General features: G+C 42.9%; 1 protein-coding gene across 1 annotated transcript in view; it reads left to right on the forward strand.

Moving 5' to 3' along the window:
- The first annotated feature begins 10,313 nt into the window (after positions 1-10,313).
- Positions 10,314-16,361, forward strand: part of CDC20B (cell division cycle 20B) — a 34,160-nt gene continuing 28,112 nt past the window's right edge. Inside the window, exon 1 of the mRNA XM_062604292.1 lies at positions 10,314-10,391. Coding sequence (XP_062460276.1) covers positions 10,329-10,391 — 63 coding nt within the window. The 5' untranslated portion in view covers positions 10,314-10,328. The remainder of the gene's footprint in view (positions 10,392-16,361) is intronic.

The following is a 16,361-nucleotide window of genomic DNA, read 5'->3' on the forward strand; positions in this document are numbered from 1 at the left end:
CGAGAGCATTTCCCGGCAGCCGCCCGCCGAGCCCCAGGAGGATGCAGGAGACCACGCAGCATTTCCCAGCAAGGCAGAGGAGGAAGAGCTGGACTCAGGAAAAGGGAAGCTGGCGGTGGGAGAGCCGGCAAGCACAGCGGCTACACCAGCCCCAGTGACAAGCACAGCAGCATCGTTTGAGAGTTCTGAAGGTTTTGAATGGCCTTTGGGTGTCCTTGGGACCTGCCTGCTGATTGTGATGGGGATCAGCATGTTGGCACACACACAGACTGTGTTCTACCCACAACCATTTTGTCTGATCTCAAAAGTTAAACAGAGTCAGGTTTCGGTCTTGTCTGGGGTTAGACGAGGATATAGGGGGACCAAAAGGTTTTCTCCAAGGCTGGATAGTGATGAGTGGCAGGGTGTGTGGGACAGTATGGGCAAGTATCTAGTCCACTGGGCCCCTCCAGTGCTTTGGAAGCGTCGGAGATGGAAGGCAGCTGTATGGAGTCCCCAGCAACAAGCTGCAGAAACTGCTGAAGGGGACAGTGAATTATTTTAAGCCTGGTGGGCCCATGGCACTTCAGGCCATCAGAGCAGAGATGCAACATAGAGATGGACTCATGATCAAGGGGTGGACTTAGCAATGGACACTATTGCCCAGGTTATTCACGAGTGTGAACACTGCACACAGTCTCTCCTGCTCTGACTGTTACAAGAGATGGAGCCTGACATCATGGACCAGGTGGACTCAGCAGCTTTATAGGGACTGGTCTATGCACTAAGATAAGAGTGATGGTATATTGAAAATGTGGGATCTGAGCATGACGTGAATGGTATGGAATAAGGGGTGGATAATGTCCTGGGTTCAGCAGTAGCAGTCATTTTTCCCCTTCTTGGTAGCTGGTGCAGTGCAGTGTTTTGACTTTCAGCTTGGGAACAGAGCTGATAGTGATGTTGAGGTTTGACCAAGGACTTTGTGAGCCTCATGCTCTGCCAGGGAGGAGGGGAAGCCAGGAGGAAGCAGAGACAGGACACCTGACCCAAACTGACCAAAGAGGTATTCCATACCACAGCACGTCATGCCCAGGATGTAACTGGGAGTTAGCCGGAAGGGCTGGGAGACTGCGGGGTTGGAGGAGGTATCGGTCGGAGCTTGGTCGGGCTTGGGGGGCGAGTGATCGGTCGGCTGGTGCTGAGGTGTCGTATTCTCTTCCCTTGTTATTTCCTTTATCATTATTATCATTGGTGGTAGCAGTAGTGATTTGTGTTATACCTTAGTTACTAAACTGTTCTTATCTCAACCCGTGGGAGTTGCATTCTTTTCAATTCTCCTCTCCGTCCCTCCGAGAGCAGGGGGAAGGCAAGAAAGGGTGGGGGAAGTGAGTGAACAAATTACCTGACTGGGTTTAAACCACGACAACTATGTTGGTAGTTCAAAAGTACCCAGAGACATGAAAGCAGAGTCCTGTTGTGCTGCATGCTCTATAAACTCAGTCTTTTGGAAGTGTCTTTTTTGGAAGGATGTCCTTTTGGCTTATGTTGTGTGACTTTCTTGGTGGCAGAAAACTCACAGAATTTCCTGGTCAAATATTTACGGGAGGAAAACAAGATACTTAGCTAATGCATTAAATATGGTATTTCTTCTGAATGCGTTCTTTCCCTTTGCAGCAGTTTTTAAGCTTTTTTTTTTTCAAAGGTTTTTCTAGCATTTGGTGAACCCTTCTGGACATGTTTAGAATGTCTTACATGGCCAGGATGTCAGTGCAAGGAACATTGATCCTGACCAACCTCTCACAGGAGAGTTTAAAAAACAGCTAGGGTAGAAGAAATAGAGATGTGGACCTTTGGAAAGGCTTTCCAAATTATTGTGCAAAAGAGCAAGTTCTGACCTCCAACACATTCTTTAATACACGTTAGCACACATTCAGCATCTGAGGTTAAGCCTGAAGATAATGAAAAAATTACTTCATCATTAGTTACTAAGATATTATCTTGGAAATCCCCATGTTCCAATTGAATCTCTTTGGAAGTTCTCTAGTATTTTTTCTGGGTTGTTCATATTTGTCACACCCCCTTCAAAACAACAAAAGGAGCTGTTGCTCTCTTCTGTAGGCTTTGAATCCCGCTAGAGAGGATGGGAAGGCATGAACTTCTCAAGCTCAACAAGTAAGCAAGCACATTGGTCTGACTTGCTTCAATAAAATAAACAAAGGCCAGCAAACAGATATCAGACTTGAATGCTTGCCGCTAACTAGGAGATCCATCTACAGAGGAACTAGAAGTTTTAGTCCTGAATTTTGTCTGCTTGTTTGCCAAAGCCTTCACCCATCTGCTATTACAGAAGGAGCCTTGGTTGAAAACAATGTGCAACTCCAGCAGCACCTGTGGAATAGCCTATGTTCTCCTAGATAAAAAGTAAGGTTTTCTGTTTCATATGATTCACCTTCTCCCAAGCTTTAAGCCATGTATGGAAAGAGTTATTGGGCTGAATGAACATTAGGGGTGTCAGATGCTTTTGAAAACTGCCCCATAATCTAATCAAATGACTTTGTTTAAACAAAACACTTCCAGGTATGCTTTATCACAAAGCAAATATGCCTGTGTAACCAAGGGGCATTTTACTAGCATTCACTACAGTGCAAATTAGCAAGTAAGTCGTAATTTCAAGATAATGAATGCTTGCCAATTATGTTTACACTTCAGCAAATATATAAGGGCTAGATTTAGAAGTGATTCTGACATGAAGAAGTTCTTCAATGACAACCAAGAGTGAAACAAACTAGGATGTGGAGAAAAGTACTGAGGGATTTGCACTGGCTTTCAATGCTCATATTCAAGATTTTTCAAAAAGAAAATACTAAAACTGAGGAACAAAAACCAAGTACAATGGGAGATGACACACAAGCAAGAAATATTAACAGTAGTACTTACAGTCAAGGTAAAAAAGGTGAAGGCAGAAGTTAGAGGCAAATGAGAAGAAAATCACTAGCCACAAGGTTGTATTTCAATATAATAAATAGAGGCAGTAACAGCTCACAAGTGCTTTTACAAATCCACTGGGAAAAGACCTGATCATAGCAATCCATGCTTCAAAACACAACCACACACCTGACAACCAGTGTCCAAGTGTCAGTGTTATGTGTGGAGGTAACAACCCAGTGAAGGTTGAGGCACTGCAATGCCTCAGTTTGGGATGCAGAACTCCTGGACTCATCACTTTGCGGTGGACGTTTTCTTGGTGTTGTATCTGCTCCAAGATACATTTCTTTTTCCCTGCTCTGGCTCTGTGTAGGCAACCTGAACATGCAATGGTGTGTGTACTCATCAAAGGGCAGAAAGTTAAGCACTGGCTCCACCTGTGCTCTGAGCTGCCAGGAGTGCTCTGTAGTTGGTCAGATGTACTGGTGTACTGCCATTCAGTACTGGCAGGTCCTCCTAACAGTGTCCTGGGTTAGGTGATGAAAGAGGTGCTTCTGCAGGTGTGTGTAAAACCACATGTGGCTGCCAGTGTATGGAGCCACCTCTTCTCTCCTGATCTTTGATTCCTTCCTTGGAGTTGAAGGGCATTACCAAAACACTGCATTTGACTCATACAGTTGTCTCTATGAATGTTTTTTTTTTGTCATAAGCATGTATCTGGCATTCAGGACCAATGTGTCTGTTTGCATTTCCCCCTGATTTTTAGTTGTGTATACCTTTTACTGAAAGCTGTCCCAGCTTTCATGGGCAATGGTTGAGGTGGTGCTGGGGCACATGAGAGGACTCTGTGGCCTGAGGTCTGTAAACACTAGTACCTCCACTTAACCTTAAATATGCAAATTGACATAGTGACTTTTGCAGGACTGCCTTACTTAGGCCTAGTCATATAATAGATGTGATGGTTCTGCTTGTATGGTTTGTGTGGTAAGGTGTGGATCCCACAGGATTTGAGGATATATTAGTTTCTTGAAGATTTAAGTAGGAAGCTTTAAGAGAAGGGAGGTTTTCTACAGTGACATTTCTAGAGATCATGATTCTACTGTTTTGCATTTCAGTACTTCACTGCTGTTTGAAGTAGCCATCCTGAGGCTAGATCTGATAGTCCTCAGCATAGTTCCATTTGTATGTATGTTTGTGTTGTGTTCTTCTCTTTTCTTTTGTTGCCAAATTTATATCTTCTAGCAAAATTCAGAGTCCCCTTTGTCTCAGTAGGTCTTTGGGTGGGCTCAGAAATCTAAGGCCCTTGCAGGACTGGAGAGGCACACTGCCTCTGAGAAGAAAAGCTGGAATGGACTTGTATCTGCTGTGAAAGAAGAGAATTTCACAGATTGTGGGTGGACAAAGATGATTTCACCCGTATCTGTAACCTGAATATGAAGAAAGGGTTTTAAAAGCTTAAGAAGATGGAAGAGTTGAAATAGATGAATATCTACCATGAAGTTAGGCACAAACTGCCTATCTTTGATTCATGAAGCTTTTAAAGTGCTTAACTGAATGAACACACTCTTAGGATATGAATGATGAATTAACCTATGTCATCTAGCAACTGCGTAAAACACTGGTTTGCTGAAGTTACTATCTCAATAGTGAGGGATATTATCTGGGTGTAACTACAGACCTGTTTTTGAAGAGTGTAGTACCCAACAGAGAAACAAAACAAAACAAAACAACAAAACCAAACAAACCAAACAACCTACCAAAATACAATTTAATCAAAAACTTAGCTTATGGGTTTCAACTATATTGAAAATTTTCAACTAGATTGAAAATATTGTCTGACATTCCCTGAATGTTAGTTTTTTGAAGTGAAACCAGAGAACTGTTTCCATGGGAAATAATGGTGTGGAGGTGCAACAGAACTTCTCAGCTGATGGAGCTGGACCTGTCAGCAATTACTAGATTGAAACATATTTGCAAAAAGAGGTGACAGGTGCTTTTTAAGGTTTATACCCTGTATACCCAGGAAAGAATGTTAGAAGCCTTGACCTGTCTCCAAGACCACCTCCAAGAATTGTCTACAACAGGTGTCTGAAGCTTTGGATACAGTTACAGTTCATAATTATTCAATGCCATAATTACTTTTTGATAATTTTACAATAACAGCAGTTTGGTATAGTAGTATAAGTAATGTGGTAACAGTGGAAGCTGCTAGAGAAGCTTTGGAAAGCACCACATCTGAGTGGCATTTTGATAGTTTGTCAATCCAGACTCTCAGGATTCCAAGAAGAAATATTATTTAAGCACACAGTTGGCAGCTGGCAAGGAACGCAGAGGTTCTGTTGTTGGGTTGGAGTTTAACCAGGGTAAACAAATTGTAGCTCTATGTTCTGCAGACCCCAAAGCCACCATGGGATTCCAAGGTGTTTGAAGCCTTAAATGAGACATTCTTTGCAGCAGTGGTGTGCTGAAATGGATTCTTAATGTGCACAGATAAAGGAGGTGAACACCGAAGACAGAAACGTAGCAGAAAGGCCTGGGACAAGCAGCATAGGTCTTGGTCTGCCCACTGAGCAGCAAAACCAGGCAATTACTAGAGTGCACTACTGTTTTATGAAAGCTGAAGGTCATGTTAAACAGTATGTTACATGAAAAGTCATATAATATATTCAAATGCACTTATCCCTTGGTACACTTGTTTTATTTTTTTCTCCTCCCTTTCCCCCACCCTGTTTTTAAACCAATAAAAACCTATTACAAGCCAGAAACTGATGGCTGACCCAAATTCTTTCCTGAGATAAACTGATCCTTCATCTACTTACACATGCCTGACAACAAGGCTTGTTATTAGTGCTGAATTTAACATTGGAAATATAAAAAAGTTTAGGTGGAGGGGAAGGTGTGGATAAATGGTAAAAGTCAGAAAAATATACAGACAGTCTTCACCTCTTAAGTGTCAGTCTATCCGCATAGTGCAGCATACTTGCAGTGACAGAATGTAGCACATAAGGGACAGTTACAGGGTTTTTAATTTATTTTCTCACTTGTTTGTGTAGATGCAACTTTTCTTAATGTCTGAAGTGTTCATCTGAGGATAAATAGTGGACAGTCATTTCCACAGCTCACTTCCCACACACTCACAACCCCTTTCCTGTGCTGGCAAAGGTATATGAAATGGGAGATGCCTGATGAGCAAACTAGCAGACTGAGATGTTAAGTGCATGGCTTAAGGTAATCCCCAGAGAAGAATCAGGAACTTCTTTCTCTCATCGTCCTCTGAAAGACATCTTAATAATGTGTTTTTACAGCTAAAATGAAGCTGTGTTTCACTGCCAGAATATTCCAGTTGTCTGGGCAATAATATTTCATACTGGAGTCTAAACAATGGTTGCTAGTTGCAGTGTGAAACGATGTGATGAAAACAGCCATATGAACTGAGTACCTTCCCTTTCCTGATTCTTTCCTTCCCCTTCCTTTCTCTGCTTTCTGTTGCACTTAGAAACACTTGAGAGGCAAAGCTCCCTTTTATAAATCTACTACTATTGTCAGTTGTTTAGAGAGGCCAACCATTATATAGTATAGTTGAAAATATTGTCTGACGTTCCCTAAATAGCAGTTTTTTTAAGTGAAACCAGAGACTTATTTCCGTGGGAAATTATGGTATGGAGGTGCAACAGAATCTAAAGAGCAGTTTTGTTTACCTCTTTCTCTGACATGGAGACAAGCTGTCATCTACTAATTTTAAGACAATTTTCTATGACCAGCTCTTGTGATCCTCTACTTGCCAGAATTTGGTGAAAACTAGCATCACCTCTTGTCAGCAATTATCTGGCAAGGAGCACCCTCATTATTGTGTTCTGAACACCTGGGGCTTACAACTTTTAGCGGTCCTTGGTTAGCAGTCTGGATGTGATGAATCCAGCTTTTTCTGAAATGTGTTATTTCAGTTAGTGCTTAATAACCTGATAACATTTGGGAGGCTTGTAACTGATGTCCAGATCCCACCTTCAAACTATAAACTGGTATTTCAGCTTGAAAAATTCTGAAGGCTGCTTCTTCTGAAAAATCGGTATCAAAAGACTTTGGGGATAACAAAGGAGAAAAACCCAAAAAGTTACTATGGGATTGAGAACCTGCATGCCAGCTTTCAAGAATGTACCAAGCAACAACGTATTAGCACCATCTGCTGCCAGCAAGGACAAACTACATGGTTCCTACATAGTGTTTGGGAGTATTTTTACAGTGAGCTACAAAAATTCACTCCCATTTCTAGTGTGTAAGGGAAATAACTGAGCAATTGCCTGCATCGGTTCTATAATGAGGAGCCTAAAATAAGAAAGAAATGAAGTGAGAAAGAAATGAAGACACTTGATCGAGATGAACTTTTCATTTCACTGTGAAGAGACACATGTTAGTGAGATGCTGGAAGCATTTCAGAAGAGATATGCTTATTTGTGGAAAGCTTTTCTAAAACAAAAGTCCATTGTCTAAATTTCAGTTTCAATTTTTAAATGTCAGAGGTTTTATCTACCACATCATTTCCAGAGTACGAGGTGCTTCAAGTGAAGACAAGAGCTTTAAGGATATCCTTGGTGTGTTGTGTAATACCTGCCTCAAAATCCAAGTCATCCTCCTTAGCAAACATAAAGCAACTCAGATTTTCCCACTTCTGCTTATTTCTGGATTTTATTTACCAATGACTTCATTTAGGGATCTACTTACTTTAAAGCTACTAACAAACATAATGCCTTGGCATGTTTTTTACTTGCTAATCAGTATTCAGACATTTTACAGAAAAGCCTCCAAATCTTTTCTTGTAATGTGTTCCTGATGTATGCATGCATAAGGTTCACAGACAGGAATCCCTGATTGTAACACCAATTGCAGTGCATCATGTTATTTACTCTTTAATGGCTTGCTCGGCATTAATTAATCCTAATTCAAATTCACTCAAATAAAACCTTGTTGACTGAACAACTTTTGACTTGTATTCCAGTTTACAACCATATAGCTCTCAGACTGTGACCTCTTTCAAACCACTGTTTGACCACTGTCGACCAAACTGTGTGATTACAGGTTTGCTCATCTGAAATTAAGTTTTCAGTGCCATCAAAAGCTTCGTTAAGAGGCCCAGACACTGGTCTGATACGTAATGGTTCAATATACTTTGCCTGAGCGTTGTTAATTCATTGAGTATTAAAGTCAGCTGGCTTTGCCATGCATGCCAGCATCTGCTGTTAGGGAGGGTAACTGCTGGTTGGCTGTGAACGATAGTCTTGTAGGAAGAGCTCGTATTCAGTTAAACGAACAACTGAAGCATTGCAAACAATCCTTTGTGGCAGTACTCTAGCAATGAATGCCTTACGTGTTGTTTGCTTTACGGAAAGCTTTAAGGTGGAGTTGAGTGACTCAGACACTTCGCGTCCTGATTTTGCTTAGCTGCGTCCTTACCAGTATGAAATGAGATAATAAAATGGCACTTTTGAAATAGTCTAATTTTGATGTGCCAAAACAGGTCTATCATCTGATATTTAAGTATTGCCTGTAACTCAAGCATCAATAATCTCCTCCGTCTTGCTTACATGATGCCCTTTTTCAGATGTGATGTAGGCAGCAGCTATAGAAATAGCAATGAGTCAGAAATGGGACTTTTCATGAGAAGATCTTAAGGTCCTTTCCAACCCTAACTATTCCATGATTCTATTGGATTTTTGCAGAAGATTTTTTGTTGTTGTTGTTCAAATGATACATTTCCAACTAAAAGTCAGAAAAATCTCTTATATTCCTGAAACCTTAAGTGAAAATAACTTTGAGCACATTTTTAAAAGTGTCAGTCTGATCCTTACTGTAAAAAGATAACACTTTTAATGTTGATTCTCAGATCCAAAAGCTAGAAAGACGAAAAGCTTTTTCTTTTTTACAAGCTGCTTGTCCCTCAGCTTCTGTCACTTGAAAACCATCACTCAAAATTTTGAAACTGTAACAAGGGCTGAAAAAAGAATGGTTCTGAACTTATTTTTTGGAAAAAAAAAGGAAAGAAAAAAAAAGGATGTGTATGTTGTGGTAACTCATCTTTTCACTTCCTAGCTCTTTGGATTTAACAAAACCTTATCTTGTGACAAAAACACAAAACCCACGTTCAACTTATTTCCTGCCAACTCCAGTTTTCTCGGGTGACACGAGTGCCTAAGGTGTGCGCAATACCCCTGTTACCTGCACTCCATAAACCACACGTAAGCAACTTAATCTGCTGGGACAAATTAATTGTCCACATTTCCCCCTACGACTTGTGCCTTTGCCCATCACATTGAAGCAAGCGATCGCAGGTTGAGTGATTGCTTATGGCGGTGGTTAGGTTCTGCCCGGTTTTGTTTCTGGAAGCCTTTTGGCCGTCACCACAGAGTGCAGAGATGCGGTGCACTGCTTTAGGTCTCTGCCTAGCCCCGTTTTCAGACAGCCGGACCCAGTCAGCGCAGCTAGACAATGATTCCCAGGCCTCCCTGCGAGTCCGCTGCTGGGTGCCCTTGTCCGGCTCCTCACCGTCCGCAAAACCCTCCGTAAGAACACAACCGACGTGAGGGGTTTTGCCCGTGGAGTGCGCCGAAGCTGCCCCGCTCCGCTCCCCGGGCTGGGGCCGAGGCAGCCCTGTGGAGGTGACCCACCGCCCCGGCGCGGCGGGCAGCAGCCGCTGGGGTGCCGGTCCAGGGGCCTGTCCGTGCCCGGGAGGAGCTAGGACCGTTTGGCACCGGCCACTGCCCCGCTCCCCCCGCGCAGGGGCTGAGGGACCCGCCGCGACGGGCTCCTTTGCCGCCGCCCGCCGCCGCTCCTTGGCGCCGCCGCGCAGCCCGGGCGCGCTCCGTCCCGCCGGCGGGCCGGGCCGGGCCGGGCCGGGCCGAGTCGCGCCGCTGACCGCGAGTTCCCGCCTCGCCGGGCGCGCCTCAGGTTGCTTAAAGAGCACCGGCGGCCGGAGAGGAGAGGTGCGGGGTGTGTGGTGGAGGGGCTGGCACCGCCGCACTGGCAGCACGGGCTGGCGGCGCTGCGAGCGGACTTTCCCACAGGTTGCCTTCCGTACACCTGCTCTGGCCACCCGATCACATCCCGGCGGGCCCCCCTCCGTCCGCAGGGAGCCACTTGGAGGTCAGGTCATCACGTCTGAGGCGGCAGCGGCGGTTGCCTCTGGCGGCCCCGGTGGAGGTAGAGTGGAAGCTGGAGAAACCGGACCGGAGGACAGGCGGGAGGGATGAGGATTCGCTGCTGGTAATGGTGCCCTGTGCGGGGAGTGGGGGCGGCCGGGGAGCTTGTCATGGGGCTCCCAGCGAAGCCTTGCAAGGAGCTAGGCGGGGTGGAGAGTGATGTAAGGGAGGAGAAGCTGCGAGGCATGCGTTTGTGAAGTGGTGCGCCTCTGTGTTTCTTTCAAGGGGAAAGGGATGAGAACATTTGGAAAAGACCTGAAGCGGAGCCGAGAGCAACGCCTGCAGAAAGCAGCTAAGGTAAGGGCAAGCACAAGCATTCACAGTTTGTATGCGCTGCGCTGAAGAGCTCCTCTCTTTACATTTCTGGGGGAGGGAGAGGTGGAAACTGTTGAAAACAAGTGATCTTAAAAACCAAACCACCAAGATTATAGTATTTTTTTCCTTTTCTATTAATCATTCTCACACTTCCTTAAATGTACCACCTGAAATGTCAGGAAAACACAAGTTATGGTAAAGTGTCATCTGTTGAGAGGAGAAATTCAAAACACCTGTGTGGGCTTCTCTCCTTTGACACTAGAGGGACTGCTTGCTGTTCAAACCGAAATGATTGAAGGGGTTGTATGGATTTACATACCTGTCTTTTTATTGGCAGTGCACGCTGATTCGTCCACATTTAGAGGGTGGTAAATACAAAAGGTACAGAAAACATTCTTGCATAACCAGTAGGAACATAGGTGGAAAGCCTATAAATCACCAACAACATGCTTGACAGTAAAAAGAGGCAAAATATAGGCAGCTTGTGCCTTACGGAGTTGACAGAGATCACAAAACCTGGTGAGACAGCAGTACACAAGCTGGTGGAATGCCAGGTGAAGGCATAGAAGGGATTGACCATGCTGAAAATACTGTAGCAGGCAATGAGTAGTATGCTCTCAGATGTGACCAGCGTATAGAAATGTAGCCACCAGCATTCTGCGAGTGTCACTTCTACATAAATATTTCATGTAAGTGACCCCGTGGGAAAAGCTGTGTTGTTAAACTGAGCAATGCCTGGGTCCTAGGAGAAGAAAATTTGGAGGGGGATGGTAAGGGAGGACTAATGACCAAAACTCAAGAGGATGTAACAGTCTGGCAGTGCGCTAGCTGGCTGTTGTGTCTGAAGTGTCAACAGCTGCTAGCTGCGCTCCATATTGTTTCATACAAAAGCATCGTGGAAAACTCAGAGGTGGCCTCCTCTTGCTATGGAACAAGCAGAACTCAATTAGCCAGTGCTTTTATGTGGCTGCTAACAACAGCATTCAGGCAAGTAAATTTTCCAGTGTTCTGTTTCATATTGAGTTGAGATTTATGTTGAGTGATTTAAGTCCAGCTTTGAAGAAGCAAGGGAAAGCTTTGAATTTGGTATTCATTTTCATATAGAGTGTATAACTCGGTGGCTGCTTTCCAGCATGACTTCAAAGGGCTTTCCATCAAAATGGATGTTGTAGGTAAAATTTTGCCTCTATTCATCCTAAATCTGTAAGCTTGAATCTTGGGATCTTTATGCACTTTCCGTTATGTGGCTGTAAATGGAGGTAGTGTGGCTGATCACCTGATGTTAAGTTGCTCTACAGAGTAACCAATGATAATTCTAATTTCAAACTAGCCTAAAGGTGACTATACTTTGGGCTCATCTAGACTAAAATTTCAACAGTGACCATAAATTTTGTCTCTAAATTGGAGAGACATCAATTTGATGGATGGACCACCTTGTGGATAAAGAACTGGTTAGATGGCCGCACACAAACAGTTGTGGTCCAATGGCTCAATGTCCGGCTGGAGACCAGTAATGAGTGGCGTCCCTCAGGGATCGGTGTTGGGACCGGTCTTGTTTAACATCTTTGTCGCTGACATGGACAGTGGGATTGAGTGCGCCCTCAGCAAGTTTGCTGATGACACCAAGCTGTGTGGTTCGGTTGACAGGCTGGAGGGAAGGAATGCCATCCAGAGGGACCTTGACACGCTTGTGAGGTGGGCTGATGCCAACCTCATGAAGTTTAACCATGCCAAGTGCAAGGTCCTACACCTGGACCTGGGAAGCAATCCCAGGCACAGCTACAGGTTGGGCAGAGAAGAGATTCAGAGCAGCCTTGCGGAGAAGGACTTGGGGGTGTTGGTTGATGAGAAAATGAACATGAGCCGGCAGTGTGCGCTCGCAGCCCAGAAAGCCAACCATATCCTGGGCTGCATCAAAAGGAGCGTGACCAGCAGGTCGAAGGAGGTGATCCTGCCCCTCTACTCTGCTCTCATGAGACCTCACCTGGAGTATTGTGTGCAGTTCTGATGTCCTCAATGTAAAAAGGACATGGAACTGTTGGAACAAGTCCAGAGAAGGGCCACAAGGATGATCAGGGGACTGGAGCACCTCCTGTATGAAGACAGGCTGAGGAAGTTGGGGCTGTTCAGCCTGGAGAAGAGAAGGCTGCGTGGAGACCTCATAGCAGCCTTTCTGTATCTGAAGGGGGCCTATAAGGATGCTGGGGAGGGACTCTTCATTAGGGACTGTAGTGACAAGGACAAGTGATAATGGGTTAAAACTTAAACAGGGAAGTTTAGATTGGATATAAGAAGGAAATTCTTTCCTGTGAGGGTGGTGAGGCACTGGAATGGGTTGCCCAGGGAGGTTGTGAATGCTCCATCCCTGGCAGTGTTCAAGACCAGGTTGGACGAGGCCTTGGGTGATACGATTTAGCATAAGGTGTCCCTGTCCATGGCAGGGGGGTTGGAACTAGTTGATCTTAAGGTCCTTTCCAACCCTAATTATTCTATGATTCTATGGATGCCCAAGAGAGAAAGGACGGAAGTTAAGTATATGTGATACTAATTAACTTGTGGAGATAACATGCTATATTGGTGCTCGTAAAACCGAGGCAGGAAACTCTTTGCAATGCTATTCAGTTCTTTTTGGATAGTCTGGGATCTGATTCTAGTCATACTGCACATAGGTTTTAAGTATTACTTCTGTTTTTTGAATCAGAAACTTATCTGTGCAATATATTTCATGACAATATTTACTGCTTGAACTTGTGCATATATGTGAAACGTCAGCTTCAAAACAGTGAGCAATGCTGAATTTAGGTAGAAAATAAGAGATGTTTCCAGGCATGTTACTTCATGACACATCTTGCTCTGCAGGGATTCTGTGTCTGGTAGGCAATGTGTTGCTAGCTGGCTGCTGTATCTGAATGGAGCAGTCACTGCTGCACTGTCACCAGCTGCAGAGCCAGCTCATCACTGTTTAAAGGAACAGCCAATCACTTTGGAATGTGGTAGGGGTCTAATTTCTGGGAATGCAGGTGGTGTGTTTGTGTGTGATGGGATGGCAGTGTATGTTAGCTGGTTAAAATTCTGACATCAGCTAACATGCAGTTGCTATCCTTTTCCACATACCTTGATCATTGCAATGGAGAGCTACTACTTCTGCATTAGGAATCTTTTGGGTCCACCTGATTTTTTGACTGTCAGACTTATTTTTGGTATTATAGTGGTATCTTGTGTTTCTGTTATCCACTATCATCCAAAGAATTGTGAGAATTTCTAGTTGATTTAGTTTCTGATTTTCATCTGCTTTTAGCTACCAAGGTAACGGAAGTTTGTAAGTCCCTGAAACAGATAAATAATTCAAACATTTGAAACAATTTTAAGCTATAGAAATTTTCTTGAAGCAAAAGAAGAACAGTTAAAAAGTCACAAGAGTTTTAAAGTTTGGTTTACTGAGTAAATAGATGCTGGAAAGGCTTAAAATAACTTCCTGAATGCTATATCTGAAAAATAATTACCTTTCCATTCTATATTAAAGAAAAAAATACAAGTCACCTTTTAGAGTTTTTCTTCTCCTCTTGCTTCTCAGAATAACTTAATTTGTGAACAGCAATACATTTGTAAACAGACATGCACATAGTCTCACCAACCAGGAGACACAATCTGAATAGGACATAATATTATACCTTGGAAGGATAAGGGATATAAATACACTGATCCTTTGACTGATGTTACACTGCAAGCTTCTGTCATGCTGCCACAGGTAACTGAGTGTTACTTCTATCCTCATCCCAGCACTTCAGGCAGTTTGAAAAATTAAAAAGAAACTTGTTATTACTTGCTGTATCTGGGTGCTGCCATATGTGCCTTCCAAAGTGCAGGTGTCATAGGAAGAGAAATAGCATCACTGTTTGTGATGGTCCAAAGAACTGGGGTGATCCTGCTGCTGTGCGTGGTGGTTAGGCAGTGTACTTAGTAGCTGTTCTACATACACCAGCAACTGATTACACTGCCACATTACCACATCACTGTTGAGACAAGAATGTTATCATAAATACTGTTACAATAAATACACTGGTTTGAGAAATATATCATCTGATCCTTAAAGGTAGTATTGGGCCCAGTGCCTGCCTAATTCCCCTGACTGAAAGGAGCTCTTCTAGGTTATACAAACTGAGTGAACAAGGGTAAAAAAGTAACTGTAACTGTATTTGATGTACCTGTACACCTAATCCGACTGGCTTCTGAAGAAGTTAATAAATTATGTAAGTATTAAGTAAGAGTTTCAGGTTTGGGCAGTTTAATCTTAAATTGGTGAGATTATTTAAGAATCTAATAAACAGGTTTTAATTTGTTTATAGTGTTTGTAGTTTAGTATTTTTTATAAGATACACCCTACATAAATTGTAAATGGACATTATAAAAACATGTATTCGTATTACTTTGTTGACTTTCAACTATAGATAAATGTGTGCTTGTATAACGGTGTTCTTTCATTTTATTTATTCCCCTTTCCAAGTCTGTGTAGATTTGGCTGGCAAAGATGCCTGTTTTATTTTTACCCTTTTTTAACTGTTAACTTCATTTTAAGGAAGAAGTGACAAGTTTATCAGTGATCTGCCCTAAATATTACATTGGAAAAGCTGGTACGTCTCATGAAGAATAAGTAATACAAACGTACTGAGCTTACAGTTTGAAAAACTGAAAAACTTAAACTCTGTGTAGATTCAAGACTGAATGGTACCTATATTCAAATTTCTACAGAAGATGGTTGTAGTGGATTTTGATCAAACAGTAAAATAAGACATTTAGTGACTGTTTCCTCAGGCAAAACCTTCCTTTTCTAGAAATCTAAAGTAAAAGTAGTTCAGGAAGCAGGGAGTTAAATAATCATGTCCGCTCTTTTGCTAATATCCCATGCTATTTCTGAATATCAGGAAAGATATTTGATCTCAATGCTGGCACTGAGTTATTTGACATTACAGCATGCCCTGTGAAAAATAGGATGTGAGCCTCAGTGAGTGAATTGCAAGCAAGGTGTGCACACTCCCTTCCTTCCTGATCCCTTCCAAATGAGAAAATGATACTGCACAGTTTATCTCTCAATAGGGTATTTCAAGAACTTGGGTGAAATTTCCTGTATGTTGAGTAATACGCTCAGGCAATAACAGGACTAAAATATATTATTTTTCAGGTGTTCCACTAACAGCACCCAACATTTCTTTATAACTACCCTTTTTTACTCAGTGATACAAAAAACAGGGAGATATAGTAGTGCACATGAATGGATGTGCATGTTTTAGTCACATACATTTTTTCAAGTAAAGATATCATCCACCACTTACGGGAACAACATGGTGTCCTGCCACTTAGTTCTATGGGATACAGACTGCTGCCAGTGAGGGGAGAGAATCCACATCTCTGTTTCCTTCCTACTCCATCAAAGCAGCAGGGACATGTGACAAAAATCACCTGACACCTTCCACTTCATGTTCCCAAGGCTGGAACTATACATGCACAAGAAAACAGGAGTGAAACACAGAACCTCAGTGTAAAAGCAGGAGCTGTTTTGACCGATTGGGTGTAGAAACCTGTGAGCAAACAGTTCAGAGGTTGGTCTAAACCACCAGCAATAGGCACAGTTGGACTAACTAGACCCTTATGTAGGCCTCCGCTGATCTCTGAAAGTTAGAGTGGATAAAATTGTCATGCATAAGGTTTGACCTTCCTTCCAAAATGATGCTTATCTTACGGAGGGTGACTGTTTAATCCTCCACATCAGTATCATTACTCATTCTTTTTAAACTGTTTATGTCCTTATCCTTCAGAGGCTTCCTGTGAAATTCTCCATGAATTTCACAGATGAATGAGAAAATCCCCTTTTTAAAATTGCTTCTGAATTTCTCACCTTTTAAATTCAGTTATGTGGCTATCTTTATTGGAAAATGTTTTGAAGCACTTTGGGTA

The sequence above is a fragment of the Pezoporus occidentalis genome, unplaced genomic scaffold (assembly GCF_034315485.1).
Source record: "Pezoporus occidentalis ecotype Australia unplaced genomic scaffold, CSIRO_AGI_Poc_V1 ctg85, whole genome shotgun sequence".
Classification (NCBI taxonomy): Eukaryota; Metazoa; Chordata; class Aves; order Psittaciformes; family Psittacidae; genus Pezoporus; species Pezoporus occidentalis.